Here is a 17,380-nt window from a genome sequence, read left to right as displayed (position 1 = left end):
TTATTTAATAAATTATTAATAATTGGCATTTTCAATTTTACAACAAAAGACACCTTCCAGAAATCTTAAAAAAGACGTATGAATTATTTAAGAATTTTATCAGCACCCTAACATTGTCAAAAATAGCCTAGAAGTGAAAATAAGTATGCAAAGAGGTTAAGCTTATCCATTAGAACGGTTCGAAACGCTCCATTTCAACCAGGATTTTAGAAACTTGCTACCAGGAACACATGATGATATAGGAGCTCGCTCGAGTAAACGGAGGTGTGTCTTAGCGGTCCCAGAGCTCGTTGGAGGGGAGTTAGGTAGTGGGGAGCCCTCTTTGGATTGGCTGTTACCTTGCATGGCTGCCATATGGAGGAGTGACTACCGCTGATTTGGGGCCTCTTTTGATTGGCTATTGCCGTGGATGCCATTACATGACAGCCATGGCAACAGCCAATCAAAAGAGGCCCCAAATCAGCGGTAGTCACTCCTCCATATGGCAGCCATGCAAGGTAACAGCCAATCCAAAGAGGGCTCCCCACTACCCAGCTCCCCTCTGCCGAGCTCTGGGACCGCTAGGACACACCTCCGTTTACTCGAGCGAGCTCCTATATCATCATGTGTTCCTGGTAGCAAAGTCGTAAAATCCCTGTTAAAATGGAGTGTTTCGGGCCGTTCCAACGGGTAATCTTAACCTCTTTGCATACTTATTTTCACTTCTAGGTTACTTTTGACGATGTTAGAGTGCTGATAAAATTCTTAAATAATTCATATGTCTTTTTTAAGATTTCTGGAAGGTTTCTTTTGTTGTAAAATTGAAAATACCAATTATTAATAATGTATTAATTAAATATTAAAAGTTGAGTTCCTAGCTTCGATTAGATAATTATATGATATTTAATTATATATTAATCAGTTTTCACAGTATCAAAGTACTTATAAAATTCTGAAATAATTTTATCGCCTCGTTTTATTTTCTTAAAATTTATTAATGTTAATAAAATTATAAAAGTTGATCAGAAGTAAAGCAATAATTAATTATTTATAAAGTTCCGAATTTCCATCTTCAATGCATTAATCGAAGAAACATGCAATGGTTCGACGAAACCGTAGGACAGAAGAAAACAGTACATCTGTTTTCTTCTACTATTCGAACTAGCCGAAACGCGGAGCTCAAACGTGTATTTGCATAGGCTAAAAGTATGGATTGCTATTTAATCATTCAAATCAATTCTGTTCGTTTACGTGTGTCTAACGTTGAGAAAAGTTTGATATTTGCACACCAGATACATCCGCAGTGACAATCATTTGTTTCAGCAACATTCGTGTTCTGTCCCCGTGACGTGAGGCGCAACGCATAAACAATCCCGATCGCATTCGAGGACGATCTTATTAGCGCAAGCTGCAAGAGCGACATGTCAGAAACAACCACCCTATCGAAGCGGAATCCAGGCTCGCGACCCGCGGCCGTCACCCGGGCGGATACCAAGCTACCCCGATGCGTGCAACGTAGATTGCCGTGCGCCCCGGTGCCCGTACGATGCCATCCACGGCCAAGTCCGTACCGTGTCACCGATCATCGCGTCGTACCGAAGAGACCCTACAGATTAGCGGTCGGGTTGTCGGCGACTACTAAGATCAGTCGCGTGATCTCGACGCCGATTTGCAAGAACGGCTCCGACCGATGTCCACCTGGCTTCCTGGCCATAGGCACTCCTCGCTGCAAGAAGAGCCTGTCAATGATGGACCTTTCCCTGCCCAGCGTCGATGCCGGCGAGCTCAAGTGAGTTTTGAAAGGCAAATGTATCATGTATAACAATGTTGGATAATATAGGGATACTTTCTTATTAAAGTTATTGATAGCACAAGATATAATTTCAATGAATGTACAAAATAAATCAGATATCTCTATTATTTTATATATAAATAGAGAAAGAAACTAGAGAATAAAATAAAAATGTCATAAGTATATGATTTAATCAAGAAATATGTTATCTAGGTCGGAAAGTGGTTCCTCTGTCAATCGTCTCAACGAGATTGCCGACAGACCCAAAGAGATCTTGATGAATGGTGGAAATGCCTACTGCAGTGGCAGATCTTGGACGGATGCTACGCCATCCATGGAATCCGAACAAGGCGACGTAGTCGCTCCAACAGAAGATCCGACTGTCAAAGCAGCGAATGTAGTATGTCACATGTTAGTGCTTAACGCTTGGCGACGTAGACGCACTGAGATCGCGCAGTTGGAGCAACAGGTGGAACATCTGCATCTGCAGATTGAGTTCCTACGTCGATTGTTACTCGCCGAGAACGATCGGGTTGGCAGATTGAACAGCGAGCTGCATCGTGAGAAATCACAGCTGGAAGAGGCGGTGCGCGAACGTGAAGCCATCAAATCGGTACGAGCAATCACACTTTAAACTGTATTTTGTTTTTTGCTCAAATATCGTGCTTCTTTCCAATTTCAGCTTTTAACATTGGAATGTTGTAAAGAAAAATTAAAGTTTTGTTTTAAAAACGCACACAATTAAATGGTCGTCATTTAAGCGTCTAGCAATGCTATCAGTTTTATATTTAACAAAAATACAGAGAGTTTTAATTCTGAAAACATTAGTTTTCAGTATTGCATTCGCAATATATATGATACAGTGTTAAAATGAATTTAATAACGCTCCTTTTTATTTAGTTTGCATTACTCTCGTTGCGCCGATGATAATAAGCGCTCATTTCTCATGAATGCGCTGCTTACAGTGCTTTTAATTACATTGGTATTATTGTGAGAATGTGTGGCACGCCTAATGTCGACACGCGACAGGGATGACGGAGGAATATTTACATTCCGTGCGTGCCATAATCGTCAAACTCGCGTGTGATATGCTATAGAATGAGATATAGATCGCATACATCGTCTAATTTCATTTAATTCATGGTGGAAGATCATTTCATTTCAACCACCGCACTTGCAATTCATTTTGTATGCTAAAAAAGAGCTATTTTTCAGAGAGAATTAATGCGTTTGAATAGTTTATTATTTTTATAAGTTTCATCGTTTGTATTTGGTGTATTAAGTTTCACTTTGCATTAGATCGAGATTCTATTTAGATATATTATTGCAGGAAAAAGAAAAGCTGGAGGTCGAACTAAAGCGCGCTGAGGAAGTCTCGCAGGAGCGATTAGTTGCTGTTGGAAACTTGAAGAACGAACTTTTGACCGTTCAGGATCAATTAAAGGCACTTGACGCTCAAATGGCGAAGGATCGGGAGAAACTTTTGAAGTTACGAGAGGACAAGAGAATTCTTCTAGATAAGGTTGCGTTTTTTTCAGAAGTTAATTCAATAAGAAAGATAAGAAAATCTATCTGTACAAGGTGTTTCTCACTAACAAGCGATTTTTTTTTGGAGTAAAGAAATTTTTGGCTAAGCCACATTTTCTTAATTAAAAAATTGAAGAAATTCATTATTTATCACAATTTTGCAGCCTTCAACAGATCTCTTTACAATTAAATTTCGAATTAAAAATCTAAAAGTTAAATTCAAAATAGAGAATCTACTCAAAATTGAAATATAATTTTTTAATCTATTTTTATAAAGCTGAGTTTTTAAAAATCTGTTTATTTTTCATTGCTCAAAAGCTGAGCGTCAGAAAAAGAATTTTCGGAAAGAAAATTTAATTCAAAATTTGAAATTTATGCACTTAGTGAAGAATACGCTACATGTGTGTGAACAATATTAAGTGAATAACGATGAAACTTATGATTTCTGTCTAGGAAGACTCGTACATGTAATGCAATCGCGCAATAGTAGTAAAATTGATCTGCTATTCGGTGACTCATTGCTCGCTGAAGACACGAGGCTGCGACCTCCTTTTCCTCCTCCTCCTCCTCCTCCTCCTCCTCCACCTCTTCGGGGGTGAACTCTTCCACGCGCGCTTTCTGCGCGAACTCCCTTTGCATTCCACGAATCAGTGACTCACTTTTGCTCTTTTTTTTTCCTTCCTCCCTTTCTTGAAAGTTAGACATCTCCAACGACTCAGACGTTAGCTTGCTGAGCAACATCTTTCGCTGACCCATTTAATCGAATTTTTTTTTATAGCAGTCGCCAGCGAGGTAATCGTGTTTACGATTAATGTTTTATAAGCTTGTCGAGGGAGCCCTTCGTCGACCTTGCTTTAAGCTCTCGGATTACTGTCGTTCGCTGTGATTCGTTTAATTTTGCAGAATAGAATGACTCGCTTTCTGTGTATATATTGGTGGATATCGTGATAACTTGAAATTTCGGGCACGACATTCCATGATAAACTCAATTTTGCAGAAATAATTTTAAAATTCTTCAAACTTAAATTCTTTAAATTTGTTTTATATTCTTCTTTATATTCTTTGACATAAAAATTCTTTAAAATATTAGAAAACATAATTCTAATCTCCGAAATATTTCATTTCTTAAAATTTCAATTAAGCTTCAGGAAAACATTTTGTAGAATCGGTGTTCAGATTGAAACTCAAATGCAAAGTAACTCCTCTGTTTATTGAAGCGTTTTTAAAAGCTCCAACTTTATGTTTTTTGCTGCAACGAAGATCAAGATTGCCACCTGCTCGCATGTGCTTCGCGAAATCGATACGATACGACGTTGCTGTCTGGTTCGGCCTAGGCAATACGTGACACCGCGACACCCATCACTTTTTTCAAGATCTTAAGATTCACTTGCTAGTCAGCTTTAGGTCAATGCACGCCGAGGGAAATATAGCTTACGAGTGAGTCACACCTTTCGCGCTTCGCCGGTGACTCAATATCACGTAATATTCCTTCCGTACCAGGAAAAAGGATCGATACTACTTGCCCTATTAACTTTTATTGTGAAACTGCGGGATATCGCGAAAAATTGCAATTGCTACTTAGAGTTGTGTGCGTGTGAATCGTTTACATATATCTGTCACGATTAAGGTCGCATGTGGTATCATTGTTCACAATCTGCAAGGGATTCGGCGGGGAATAAGTTCATCGTAGAAATATCCTTCTTTCTAAAAATTTAGTTTACACGAGCTTTGTATAAGTCATAAGTTATTTTGTATCATACGATCCTTTGTTGCAATTTAATAATTTTAAAATAATTACTTAGGTATCTGCCAGCGAAGTAGTAGCGGCAGCGCGTGGCGCCAGAGCAGAAAAAGCAGAATCTGCTGTTAAAGAAATACAGATGCAATTAGCTGCACAGGTAACTGTCGCCGAGTCCACGCAGGAGCAGCTGCAACGCACTTCCAGGTGACACTTGGATCTTCAGATTTTCATTCTAGATTAAAAGCATTTAAGTGCAAAAAAACTCAATACATTCTCACCTTTGTTTTTTTCATACATTGCTCTCTCATTTTGCAATTTACGTAACGATGAATATGCAAAATCACACGATTAGAGAACTGCATGCCGCCGAGACGGAGAAACAGAGATTGGAGAACCGATTGAGAGCCAGCGAAGATAACGTGAAGATTTTGAGCTTACGCACGGTTTCTTTAGAGAATCAGCTGGCCGATCGAGAAGCAGAGCTCCGCTGCATCGAAACGGAATATAATTCACAAATGTAATATATATTTCTAGAAAATTGCTTTTTCAAATACTAATAAAGTCTCATGGCGTATCCGTTTTGTATCTGTCAGGCTGGAATTGAGCGAACTGAGAGAGCGTTTACTGCGGCAAGAGGGTGGCTGGAGCAGTCGGATGCTGCAGATTGCCGGCAGCATCATGCGCGCATCGATCTTACGGACTTTCACGTTTCTGTCCAGCGCCACTCTGCCACTGCCGCCGTGAGTAAATAAATTTCCTCATTTGTTTCGTTAAATAATTACCTCAGTTGAAATCAAATTCACGCCGCTTGTATCGACTTTTGAAAAGTGAATTTGGCAGAAGTGCTCTTCTTATATTAATTTTAACATAAATACTTATTACATATTTGTAACGCAAATTTTATTCGAGCAGCGTTTCGCTTGAAAGTTCTCTATGTGTTGAAATCTATAGCTTCGTTGTTTACTTTCTGCCTGTCTCTTTCGTCGTACAACTTTGTAAGCTTAATTATAACTCAACGATAGCATAATCGCTTTTTTTTTCTAACGTAATCATTACCTTAATATATTGCGAATGTAGATAAGAAGTTTAAGGGTGACCGCAACTTCCTGAGAGTGTAAGTTAATTTTTGCCGGAGGAAGTGTATTGATAAGTCGATTCAGACGCCTCCGGCCGCGAAGAGGAGAATCCTACGATCAATGTTCGAAGGCGGGAAAACGGCGAGGACAGACGGCACGCGCGACAGCCGAGAAATTGACAAGCATTAACTTTCTTTCGATTAAACTATATAGCAATCAATTTTTTTATTAATATTTAATTTTTGAGTAGTAGATTTTATATATATACTGTGGATAAAAAACGAGCAATTTTATTGCGCCATGCAGTATTTGTAGGATAAATTTTGCTTTTGTAAACTGGAAGCGGGAAGATTATGTGATAAGTGGGAGAGCTTATAAGGATTTGTCAAATAAATAATGGGTATGTTGTGCCTTTTTTAAATCTATATTCTTAGATGTTTTCGCGTAATATGATAAACTGATAAAAATAAGTTACCGCCGATATTATCCGACGACAGATAATTCGACGGGGCGATTAGTTTGTTGCTACTGCGAGGCGTAGTATGATTTAGCGACTGTTGCCCATTCGTCCGCAACGAATCGCCTGCTATTGCGATTACTACTTTTTATATAGTCCGTCTCTACTTAATATAAGTGTATATCATTGCAATCTTAAATAAATGCGTATACATCAGAATGCGATGTTTATACGGTATTTTTCATCATGACTAGGCAATCGCGCTTATTATATCGCGAGTCATTTTGCGTCGACAAGAAACAAATGTAACAATACGTAGCGTTATTTTCTCGGAATTTTTTTGTACAGAATGTTATTACTAATTAGAATGTACACTAAATTCATTACTCGACGTTGGAAGTACCGTAAAATCGCCGTGTGCTGTAATCATACGTGAGATAAAAAATAAAAAGAACTGAACGACCAGACTAAAGCTTCAATTAGAACATCGCATTATAATCATTCTTAAAATTACTTAAAAGTACAGAAATCACTGCGCGCTACACGACAGAATGCACTCGAAAGAAATACTGACAGAAACGGAACATTCGATGCTGTGATCTCCCCTCGTCGAATGCGTCGATCTCGCCTCACCGTGAAACGAAATTATGCCGCTATTTTGATTTTGTCGTTACGTCATTATACAGCGACGTTAAACTACATCGTCGAGGAACGCAGCGATGCAACTCTCTCTCTCCGCGTTCACGTAAAACCTATGATAAAGAGTTTCAGCTACGCTAGGTCGCGATACAATAATATTGAGCAATTCTGATGTTGAGGTAACATTGCTCTCGCTGTGAATACTTATATCCTCCGTTTTTATAAAAACGTCGCCGCGGCTCAATAGAAACTGTATCCCCTACGTCGTCGGAAGATTAGATTGTTCCTGATAGTCTTCGGCGTGAACGGGAAAAAGATAATTCCAAAAGTTCTAATCGGCTACATATCAAAACGTGCGATAAAGTTGCCCTCTCCGTTCGATCCCGCAAAGAGATTGCTATGGGCGAACTCGCGGTGGGATCTAACCTCCCGAGAGAACGTGGTTTTTACTGTCAGAGGAAAAATAGATATTATAATTAATGGTGTCGCTCTACCTAGGCTCGACTAGAGATTTAGTGGATCCTACGGTTCCCCGATTAGATCATGCCGAAGCCTTCGGTGCCCTCGCTGATCGCCAACAGCAGCGCCCGTTCAAAGTGATCGTAGCACTCGTAGTCGGGCAAGCAAAGTTGGTTGAAGCTGCAAGGAATATTAATTAATATAAATCGATATATACACACTAACATGTTCGCCAAGCTTTTCGTTTACGCCACGACGGTTACCGACGGGACGTAATTGTCTAACACAATTGCAAAGTATGTTCGCAAACAAATTAATAATTTTATCTATTAAAGTTTTATTAAGATAATTATTTATCGGTATTTTTGAACACTCCAAGTGGCGTGAACGGAAAGTCAATGCACGGCGAATGTGAAAACGATTAATAAAGAAATGAATGAATAACGCGATAAGAATGCGCACCAGGTATGTGCTGTGGGTAAGTTAGCGAACGTCGGTGCGGCCGTAATCTGGAAACGCGGGCTGAGCTGTTGAAACCCGCCGGGCGGCAATTGCGAGCAGCCCGTGGTGAACTGGAGCAATCGCGCCATTTCTTCCTGCGTGAAGTTGCTCACCGCCGTCCAGAACCAGTCGAGAACACGGAGGAACTCCGGCGAGCTCCCGTTAGCTATGTGATGCGCGCGTAAATCCGCCACGCTGTACTCGCCGGTTCCGCATAACAGCAGCTGCGAAAAAAAAAGAGTCGTGAAGCATTATTTGTGAATAAGTTTGCTGCGGCAGATTGGATCTTGCGTTACCTCCAATTCGTTTTCGTCGAATATTCCTAAAAGATTGTCGGGAATTAATTCGTTGAGGCCGCGCAAGAAATGATCGACTTCGTTGCGGATGGAACTGGCGAGCCGGTGTTGAGCGAGCGCGTCCAAGTAACGAAGTTTTGTGTCGTTAGTTACGCGGATCTTACTGCCGCCGGGAATTAATTCCGCCAGCTATACAAAACATAGAATTGAATCATAGCGCTAAGAAATATAATTTAACCACCGCTATGCATTAATTCTGCTTCGCAGATCTTTATGAGAATAGTATTTTTTTTGCATAAAATATAAAACTATGGATATTCTTTATTTGAAATATTTTTACTTAGTTTTTTTATTTTCACCGATAATTGTATATTTATTTATACTGCTTTTGTTTTATCGGAGATATTGAAAAAAAGTTTAGGAATAAAATCTAAATTTAGTGACAAAAATTGATTTTGATGTAGAAGAAATTCGATTACAGATTCTAAATGATTGCCAAACAATTCGTTATAAAAGCTAACAATATTTATTGTTATTTTTGAAGTGTCAAAATATCTACCTTCAACAATTGGCCGTCCTTGTCGTATTCTTCTTCGACAAAATACAGTTCCATTTCCTCAACGTCGTTCTCGAGAATGTACTTCACTTTACTTAAATACAGATCAGGGTCGTCCTGCTCGAAGTACTGGTATTCATAAAAGAAAGTACAACTGTTTTATTTGCTGATCAACTTTACGTACAAGCGAGGAGCCAGATATGTTACCTTGTAATGCACCCGAAGTCCTATTATTTGCGCGAGGAATGATCTGGTAAATCGTGCGCGTACTAATTGGCGATAAGAACCGCCGAGTGCCGACTCGTAAAGACACTTGCCGACGATACGCCCGGCGAACTCGTAGTGCTTTAATTTAAGATGCGGCGGCCGTTTGGGATTCGGATGCACCAGCGCCTGTTGCGACTCCCCGAACGACGCAAACAAACCGTTTCCCGGGTCGAACAGCGCGGCGCATATCAATTCGAACCATTCGCGTCGCACGCCGCCCCAATCGACGCCTGGAAACAGAAGTAGCACTCGTGTAATTGCTTTGTAAACTTTTAAAGAAAACTTGGAAGATATAACGCACCTTGTTCGCCTTGGAAAGTGATTTCGAAATTCCTGCACCAATCGCTCACGGAAAAGCCTTTAGTAGCTTTCATAGACTTTTAACAAAACAAAAAGAAAAATAGAATTAATACATATTTTTACGCGACGCTCCGGCATACAAATATCGTAGATTATATTTACCGATTCCAGAAGCTTGTCACGTTGCACCTTCATCGACAGCTTCTCGTGATAATGCTTCTGGTGGTGTTTGCGGACCTCGTGGTAGAAAAAGTCTTGTTTATCGGCGAACGTTTCACTGCCGCCGATGTTTTTCAGGAGAAACAGAGTGAACGTAGCGGCTATTATGTCTCGGTATAGCGATATTAATTCAACGGGAGGCTGGCAGCCGTCGTCTATCGAAAATGGATAGTAGCCTTCGTGCTGATTAGTCGAACTTTCAAAGTGAAACTGCAACGCGATGAAAAAAAGTAACACATTAAAATCTCGCGGCGGAAGCACGATCGATATCGTGGTCAATCGTGCGTGGTTATTTTTCACACGTTTACGTACCTTAGTCGAAGGGCACAGTCTGAACGTTACGAGTCTTTTGGGGATGAATTTCAACAAATACTCCTTAATCGTAAGCTGCTTAGGCGAGATGAAGCAGAAGACCTTCTTCGGTTTGGAAAATCTCTCTCCTTGCATGCCCAGCAGCTTGGCGGCGTAACAGATATCGGGATCCTTGGACGCCACGTTATTGTGCACCATTCTTGCGACGGAACCTATTAATGAGAAGAAAGGGCGAGATGCACGAGCTGCGCTGCATGAAAGCGCAATGGACAAAGCGTCCGATGTAAATGCATTTTACGCACTTTCCAGTACAATGATGTCGAAGTCCCCATTGTGCAACTGCAATCCTGCTAAACTGACAGTCGCGTGGTAACATCCGCCCTTCGGAAAGCTCACTTTCAAGCGAATCCTTTGATTTGGGGTATCATAGTCGAGCTGGATACTACAGTCTACCAACGATCCTTTGTCTACTAAACTACCGATCTGCGGAGAATCAATTCAGACGACATTAATTATTACGATTTTTTTCTCGCAACATTTTCCGATTTACCTGTGTAATATTGACATTATAGCCTTCTGTAGGCTGATCCCCAGGCCCAAATTTGCACAGATTGTCATATTCGTCGCGTGGTTCTATTGTCATCAAATGCGCTATTCCAGCTGTACAAACGACCGTAGAACTTTGTCGTACAAAAACCGTTTTATTTGGATCTGGAGGACCTGCGGTGAATTATAAGTCTATTAATATCATCCGATAGCAATTGAATCTTCTATTTAATGTTCTAGATTTCATATTTTTTACAAATTTTTAATTCAATATTCGAGGGAGATCATTATTCCGTTTCACACTTTTTAAACATTAAAGACATTTGTGTGATTCTCAAATCTGTCAAGTAAAAAGCAAATAAGAATTTTAACCAATTCGCATTTTTCGAATTTAATTCTCTAACAAGATTTTGTTTATTTTCAGAATCTAACTCGAAAATGATTGATGTCTCGACATTTCCGTCTTGGGAATTTATCATACGTTGATCGTATTTCCGTCGCATTGTTGGATATGGCTTTTCTCGTCCGCTGCACACGTGCACCGAATGTACGTACCAGGAAGGAAATTCTTAAGGAACGGGCTGCCATGAACATGACACGATCCGATAAGTACAGCTATTCGATATTGTCCTGCATGGCGGACAGTAAACTTTACTACTGCAGTATTTGCAGCTAAAGGGTCGGTGCCTCCCAGTTCTATTAATGTGGCCACTCTGCGCGTGTCCTCCGTCACCTCCACGATCAAGTTATCCTTGTCACATATCGGGTACGGCTGACCGTTGCGCTGATAAAACTGCAAGCAGACGTCCTTACATCTCACCGGCACATTTAGCGCGCAAGGCAAGAAATTTTCTCATCTTGCTTCATTATATTCATTCACACACGTGTCTCGCTTCATACGATTATTCTTTTCTAAATATGAATCATTGAAATTCGATCGTTCGTCATCCGAGACGTCACATAAAAATCACATCCTGCGAAAGGCAACCATTTTTCAAACACACGCTTCACTCGAACGGATTACGGCTGTCGAATATAAATAATCCACGAGACGACGATTTCCGGCGGCAATCGCTTTACTTACTTTCACCGTAAAAGTCATCGTTTCGCCGACCAGCTGAGGCTCTTCCCACTCGAAATGAACGCGGCAGTTACTCGGCAATAAATATTTCCCTGTGACGTACTGCAGAAGAGAGTGTTTCGCTTCGGGGGCCAGAGCTGGCTGCGTCATAGCTGCCAGAGTAACCAGCCCTGCCACCGACACGGAAACTACCAGCATACCGCCTGGCGAATGTAAGAAGTTATTTGTTAGTTTTACACGTTTAATTAATGGTCTCTCAGCAAACGCCCGTAAAACATTTCGTGGAAAAGGACTAACAAAAATAACTTTGAAACGGATCAATTTTCTGAGCTGCCACTTTAAACGTGTACCATTTTAATTCACCGCGCTGCGCATCGAACACTAGACAAACATTAGACGAGACGTTAATTAATTTCAGATTAATTATTTCACTATTTTATTTTTCAAAATTCTAGTTATTTTTGTTATTTCACTAATTATTTTTTATACGAATGTATTTTGTTTCAGATAAAATATCCGAATATCTGGTGAATTCTATTAAAGATTTCCGTTCGGATTTTTCAACGACACAAAATAAAATATTTAAACTGATGCGCAAAAACGCATGGAAAAAAAAACAGCGTGGAAATCGCGCTTCTACCGAAATCCATTTTGAAACTGCCATTATCGCGATGAGTGCGCGAAATATATACGAAAGCGAGTTCTCGTTTCCAAGGATCTCATTTCGTGGAAATAGAAGCTCGTACCCCATGTCCAAGCGTCCTGGTGCTGGCTGTTCTTTACGACGGCGCTCCACAGATCCGCTTTAAGGGTTTCTAAATCTTCCTTTGAAGTAGGCAACGTCTGCCTAGCCTGAATCCACCGCGGTAGATCCTTGCCAAGGGCCGCCCGTGCCGCATTGTCCTCCACCCAGTACACATCCTCCAGGGACATTACCTCCATTTGCATCAACCTGACAAAGTATATCCTCAAAGTATACCTGACAAAGTCATATTTTCCCAGTCCGCCAAGTAAAGACGCTTATTTCGGCGTAGAAAGACGTTCATTTCGAGGAATCGGACACGGTTTGGGATGTTTTTTCAATACTACGACGAATATTTATAATAAAAAAAAGTCTACGAGCGAATGGAGATTTTTAAAAATTGAAATAGAATTGTTTCAACATTGCGCTGGATCGCGAACGACTATATGGTAATATTAAATAAATCGAAGAAATTGTTTAGATCAACAGAAGAATGGCAATTGATGAAAATTTTCAATAATAAAACATTTGTAAAATATTTGAGTCTAGCAAACTTTCCATCGTTCAGGATTTTCGTCAAGTTTGTCATCTTAAATGTATTTATTTGAGATGCATCGTATCGATGAAGTTATATATTGATTAATATTGATAATACCTTTGATAATAATTGTGTAGGCCGTGATCCATCAACCATTGACGTAGCACCAGCCTCTGCTGCAGCAGACGCGCAGCGCGCTGCAGACGTTCCTCATCCTGCGCCGGTAGCTCGGGTAGTGCGTCGACCTCGCCGCAACTCGCAAGGGTCGAGATGCCTGTCGTAAAAATGAAAAATAATCCACGTTAGTTTTGCAGCATATGATAAACGGATGTGCGAAAATTAACCTGAGAGGAGAGAATAATAATTTAAGCACCGTAAGTTTTAAAAATATGCAGATGTTTTTTCTTAATCAATTTTTTCTTGGCGAAAACGTCGAGATGCCGATAATTTCCAAGCGATGAAAAAAAAGAGGACTTTTCGCGAACTAATAATAAGCTTTCACGGGATAAATAAATAGAATTATATTCTTTAGTTAGTTTTAAGTGGATTTTACTTTTAGAATAAAATTTTAATTTGAATAGCGACAGAGATAGAATTTTATTTCCAAAATTAATTTAAATTTAAAATTAATTTGAAGAGGTAGAATTTTAAATTCAAATTTAACAAAAATATAGATGATGTTGAAAACTATGAAGTCGCGACATCGTTCTCGACATTTTCGCTGAGAAAAAATCGATTTGAAATTGAGAATCTATCGTTAAAAAGATCTGCGAGCTTTTAAAGATGCCACATAATTAATTGATAGTTTTTTCATATAACTATTTGATACATTTAATACATAAACGAACGTATTTGCGTAATAATTGTTTCACTGATAACGCGGTATCATCGGCGGGAAGCGTCGGTTGCGATAAATCGGCGTACATGGTGGAACTACAGTTCCCTTCGTCGTATCCTGCTTTTGGTGAATAGAGTCAGTCGTGAAATCGCTCACGAGGCAGAATAATGCGCCGCACGCGTTTCGAGATGTGCCACTTCCTGTTTCTCGTTCTCGCCGGTATTTCCATGCTGCTAGATACCGCAAACGCGGTATGCACCAGCAGCAAACAAGAGGACGGTAAGACTATATCCCTGTGATATTTAAGAGAACATCCTACGTGCTCGTCTGTTGAACAGACTCTCGTATCACAAGTCCCTCTTATTCAGTGATTTAATCACGTAAATCAGTTACGCGGCTAATTGAATATTCAATATTAAATATTAGATAATATGTGAATTACAGTAAATCAATATTGAATGTATACTGATTATTTAGCATTAAATAGACTCTATATTGCAAGTTTCTCTTATTCAGTAATTTAACCACGCGGATTAATTGAAACTCGTTTTATTCTCGGATCATCGCGAATTACAATTGCTGGAATGATAAAATGTAAAATAAGATATAGAAGAGTAAAGTAAGAAATAGTTGTTAATTTATCTCATTTCATCCTGTCGCTCAAAAATTTCGAACACCTTACAGTTTTTAAATAATGCTTTTTTTTATAGATACAATTATGTTGTGAGGAATATCATACGTGAATTTATTAATTAAATACAGTTTATTAAAACAACAACAAAAATCCTTTTTTCTATTTGACATAATTCTGGTATCCTGACATTAGTTTTTGAATATTTCAGCTTTGATCAAACGATTTAAGTGTAAAATTGCTCATTTCTACGAGAAGATAATTCAATCAATTTTATATATGTAACTTTGCCATTCTCTTCGATTTATTCAAACAGTGTACGTTCCTAAATAAATATTGATATTTTCAATGAGACGAATTGTATCTGATTCTATCTAAAAGTTGAAGGCTGCTACAAATTCTGAAGCGGTTATTTGCACTCCATTTCATATTTAATTATAGGATTCAACGAGCGTGTAGTATGCTCCAACGTGACTTTACACACCGCTTTAATGCACGGCGGACGTGCCGTCAACGACATCCTGATTTTTCAATCGGCGATAGAAAGCATTCCCGATCAATCTTTCGTGAGATACAGCAAAAGCCTGACCTCACTCAGCGTACACGACTGCGGCGTCAGGGAGATCTCCGACTACGCCTTCGCCGGTCTGACGAAGTTGCGGAAACTTAGTCTGCCGCACAACGCCATCACAGTGGTGAGAGATCAGTGGTTCGTCGCTCTGATATCACTCGAGCAATTGGACCTCTCGAACAATCTCATCGCGTCAATCGAGCCCGGGGTCTTCGAGAAGCTGAAAGGCATCAAAAGACTCGACCTCACGCATAACAATTTAACATGCTTGGAACCGATCCAGCTCGCACCGATGGCCGGCATCGAGAAGCTGCGCTTCGCCGGAAACCCCATCACCTTCCGGTGCCGCGGCACGGTGAGCGCATTTTTGCATTTTTCTCGCCAAGTCGATGAATATATTCCTCGTTCGAACGCATCCCGGAATTTAAGTACCGAATTTTGAAAGCTTAAAAAATAGCAAGAGAAATTTATATCACGAACTCTTTTTTTGGACTTTGAACCTCGAATTACTTCGGCGATCGTTATTAGATTCTTCAAAAATTCATATTCAAAATTGCAGACGGAAAATAGAGCTTGGAGGATTCATAAGTGCCAAGGAAGCATAGAAATTTTTAATTCGATCAAAATAGAATCCCAAGACCTTGTGTTATTCAAGAGAATCTTACTCGGTCGCAAGATAATAAGAGATGAAATTTCGGCTCGGAATTCGCGCATTGTAACGGAATGACGCGGGCGGGTGTTAAATTTTAAACGAGTTTGATTTGACTAGAAAGCTTGAAGCGAGAATTCCGCGAGTAAAATGAGCAGAGATATTAGTATTGCAATCTATCTCTGCTCGCGATATCTGACCGGATGCTAACATTCCGTTCCGACGCTCGCGTTATCGATGACAGGTTCATTATAATATGAAAGGTATCAGCGCTCTCGGAAGAGTGATCGCGAATCTGAATTTCTGCATTGCAGTTGACGTTGTGGCTGCGAGATCTCGGCATAAATTACGAAACCGAGCAGCGCGGCGAGGAAAACTGGCTGGACAGTATATTGTGGCTGTGCGCCGCCGACGACGGCAGGATAGCCGATTCCGAGGTCCTCATGAAAGAGTGCGTCATCCTGAATCTGTTCAATCAACTTCGCACCGCTCTCACCACGGCCGAGTCCTTTCCCCTGCCCGTCTCTGAGGAGTGCATAAACGCGAGGAACGAGCTCACGAAATGCGTCGCCGGGGATCGCAGACGCGGCAAGGCAGTTAATAACGGACACGTCGTGAGAAAATTGTTACGACAATTGCAGGAGTCGAAGTCGACCGTATAATGCGACAGACAAATTACAAACTGTTACGCGCAATTGGTAACTGTTTGCATTAATTTTCTGGTTAAAAACATTATTTTCTACGCCGATTTTGAGCACGATTTTTAAAATATTTTGCTGTTTGTTAAGAAAATTGTATTTCGATTTTTAAGATAACTCCTTGCTGCAAAATGTTATAAGTTCACTATATACATATATATAATTTTCAATATCGTACAGATTTCTTTTACGTCTAAAAATGTCCAACACTTCCGAGTAGAATACTATTTTTGCATTAAAATAAATATTCCTCCCAGGCAAATTTTATTTTTCTTCCTGCAACGACCTGTAAAAATACTTCATCAAACGCCAATAAAATACTCCCACGTGGCTAACTATATCCATTCTTTCGAAAAAAACAGATATTCTTCTAAAAATGAAAACCACCTAAAAATGATGCATCATTAATTAGTCGCTAAAAAAAACTGACAAAGAAATTAGGTTTCAGGTCTGAAGATAATTCGGGAATCACAGTCGATTCATTGCATTGTCTGTGCGCAAGATGTGACGTATTTGTAGCATATGCGCCGTACGTCAGCGCAAATTATGCAACACGGTATCAAGTGGTTTATGCCGGGCCCCACGAGATTCGCATCAGACATTCGTCCTCGCAGAGCAGTTACTCACCGGAGGATGCGCTCCCGCTGGGCCGCAGCGACATGCCGATGGATGATATCTCGCCGGCGAGGAAATCTTTGTTCTCGCGCTGTCCATCTCGGCGGCCCGGATTTTTGTCCGGCATAATTCCTCCGTGTCTTTTCTTACTCTGAAGCTCTTTCGGCCGCCCGCGCTTCTCTGCGTCTCGCACTTTTAACGGCCACGGCGCATCGTTTCGCTCACCGTCGGCGTCGATTTCCGCCTCACTTCGACAGATTTTCATTATTCGCTCACTCTGCGTACAAGCTCTCGGTGCGCATATATACTTTTGCGGTGCACCGGCGACAGCGAACGCGGGTGAGTGCAGT

The 17,380-nt window shown here is 40.4% G+C and overlaps 3 protein-coding genes across 8 annotated transcripts in view; 2 read left to right on the top strand and 1 right to left on the bottom strand.

The window, feature by feature from the left end:
- The first annotated feature begins 555 nt into the window (after nucleotides 1-555).
- LOC105677721 (tropomyosin) lies at nucleotides 556-11,460 on the top strand. Of its 3 annotated transcripts, none has more exons than XM_012376533.2 (8): nucleotides 556-669; nucleotides 1,303-1,768; nucleotides 1,985-2,384; nucleotides 3,102-3,293; nucleotides 5,101-5,243; nucleotides 5,392-5,556; nucleotides 5,633-5,779; nucleotides 11,092-11,460. In XM_012376533.2, exons 2-8 carry the CDS (start codon nucleotides 1,401-1,403, stop codon nucleotides 11,096-11,098), a joined length of 1,422 nt encoding a protein of 473 aa, XP_012231956.2. In that variant the 5' UTR covers nucleotides 556-669; nucleotides 1,303-1,400; the 3' UTR covers nucleotides 11,099-11,460. The 3 variants fall into 3 exon arrangements, with proteins under 3 accessions (XP_012231956.2, XP_012231958.2, XP_012231957.2); XM_012376535.2 differs by lacking the exon at nucleotides 11,092-11,460 and adding an exon at nucleotides 6,117-6,540; XM_012376534.2 differs by lacking the exon at nucleotides 556-669 and adding an exon at nucleotides 1,030-1,185.
- Nucleotides 6,521-17,380, bottom strand: part of LOC105677719 (apoptosis-resistant E3 ubiquitin protein ligase 1) — an 81,209-nt gene continuing 70,349 nt past the window's right edge. For 3 of the 4 annotated variants that reach the window (XM_012376528.2, XM_012376529.2, XM_012376531.2), the window contains 14 exons: nucleotides 13,146-13,302; nucleotides 12,495-12,700; nucleotides 11,752-11,951; nucleotides 11,223-11,460; nucleotides 10,672-10,841; nucleotides 10,424-10,604; nucleotides 10,122-10,333; nucleotides 9,753-10,019; nucleotides 9,592-9,667; nucleotides 9,231-9,520; nucleotides 9,027-9,152; nucleotides 8,468-8,656; nucleotides 8,133-8,395; nucleotides 6,521-7,850 (listed from right to left, as the gene is read on the bottom strand). In XM_012376528.2, coding sequence (XP_012231951.1) covers nucleotides 7,748-7,850; nucleotides 8,133-8,395; nucleotides 8,468-8,656; nucleotides 9,027-9,152; nucleotides 9,231-9,520; nucleotides 9,592-9,667; nucleotides 9,753-10,019; nucleotides 10,122-10,333; nucleotides 10,424-10,604; nucleotides 10,672-10,841; nucleotides 11,223-11,460; nucleotides 11,752-11,951; nucleotides 12,495-12,700; nucleotides 13,146-13,302 — 2,678 coding nt within the window. In that variant the 3' untranslated portion in view covers nucleotides 6,521-7,747. Of the gene's footprint in view, nucleotides 7,851-8,132; nucleotides 8,396-8,467; nucleotides 8,657-9,026; nucleotides 9,153-9,230; nucleotides 9,521-9,591; nucleotides 9,668-9,752; nucleotides 10,020-10,121; nucleotides 10,334-10,423; nucleotides 10,605-10,671; nucleotides 10,842-11,222; nucleotides 11,461-11,751; nucleotides 11,952-12,494; nucleotides 12,701-13,145; nucleotides 13,303-17,042; nucleotides 17,279-17,380 lie in introns of all 4 variants that reach the window. The other variant, XM_012376530.2, reaches the window with a different exon arrangement.
- LOC105677722 (leucine-rich repeat-containing protein 38) lies at nucleotides 13,961-16,755 on the top strand. The gene is made up of 3 exons (XM_012376536.2): nucleotides 13,961-14,145; nucleotides 14,939-15,423; nucleotides 16,032-16,755. The coding sequence occupies exons 1-3, from the start codon at nucleotides 14,034-14,036 to the stop codon at nucleotides 16,377-16,379; spliced, it is 945 nt and encodes a 314-aa protein (XP_012231959.2). The 5' UTR covers nucleotides 13,961-14,033; the 3' UTR covers nucleotides 16,380-16,755.

Source organism: Linepithema humile, chromosome 4 (genome assembly GCF_040581485.1).
Source record: "Linepithema humile isolate Giens D197 chromosome 4, Lhum_UNIL_v1.0, whole genome shotgun sequence".
Taxonomy (NCBI): domain Eukaryota; kingdom Metazoa; phylum Arthropoda; class Insecta; order Hymenoptera; family Formicidae; genus Linepithema; species Linepithema humile.
Note: the sequence above shows the minus strand (reverse complement) of the source record. Positions and strands in the feature narration are given on the sequence as shown.

Coding starts and splice junctions, on each gene's coding strand:
- LOC105677722 (XM_012376536.2), top strand. CDS start 14,034: ATGCGCCGCACGCGTTTCGAGATGTGCCACTTCCTGTTTCTCGTTCTC. Junction 14,146..14,938: donor CAGCAGCAAACAAGAGGACG/GTAAGACTATAT, acceptor ATTTAATTATAG/GATTCAACGAGCGTGTAGTA. Junction 15,424..16,031: donor CCTTCCGGTGCCGCGGCACG/GTGAGCGCATTT, acceptor TCTGCATTGCAG/TTGACGTTGTGGCTGCGAGA.
- LOC105677721 (XM_012376533.2), top strand. CDS start 1,401: ATGTCAGAAACAACCACCCTATCGAAGCGGAATCCAGGCTCGCGACCC. Junction 1,769..1,984: donor GTCGATGCCGGCGAGCTCAA/GTGAGTTTTGAA, acceptor TATGTTATCTAG/GTCGGAAAGTGGTTCCTCTG. Junction 3,294..5,100: donor AGAGAATTCTTCTAGATAAG/GTTGCGTTTTTT, acceptor ATAATTACTTAG/GTATCTGCCAGCGAAGTAGT.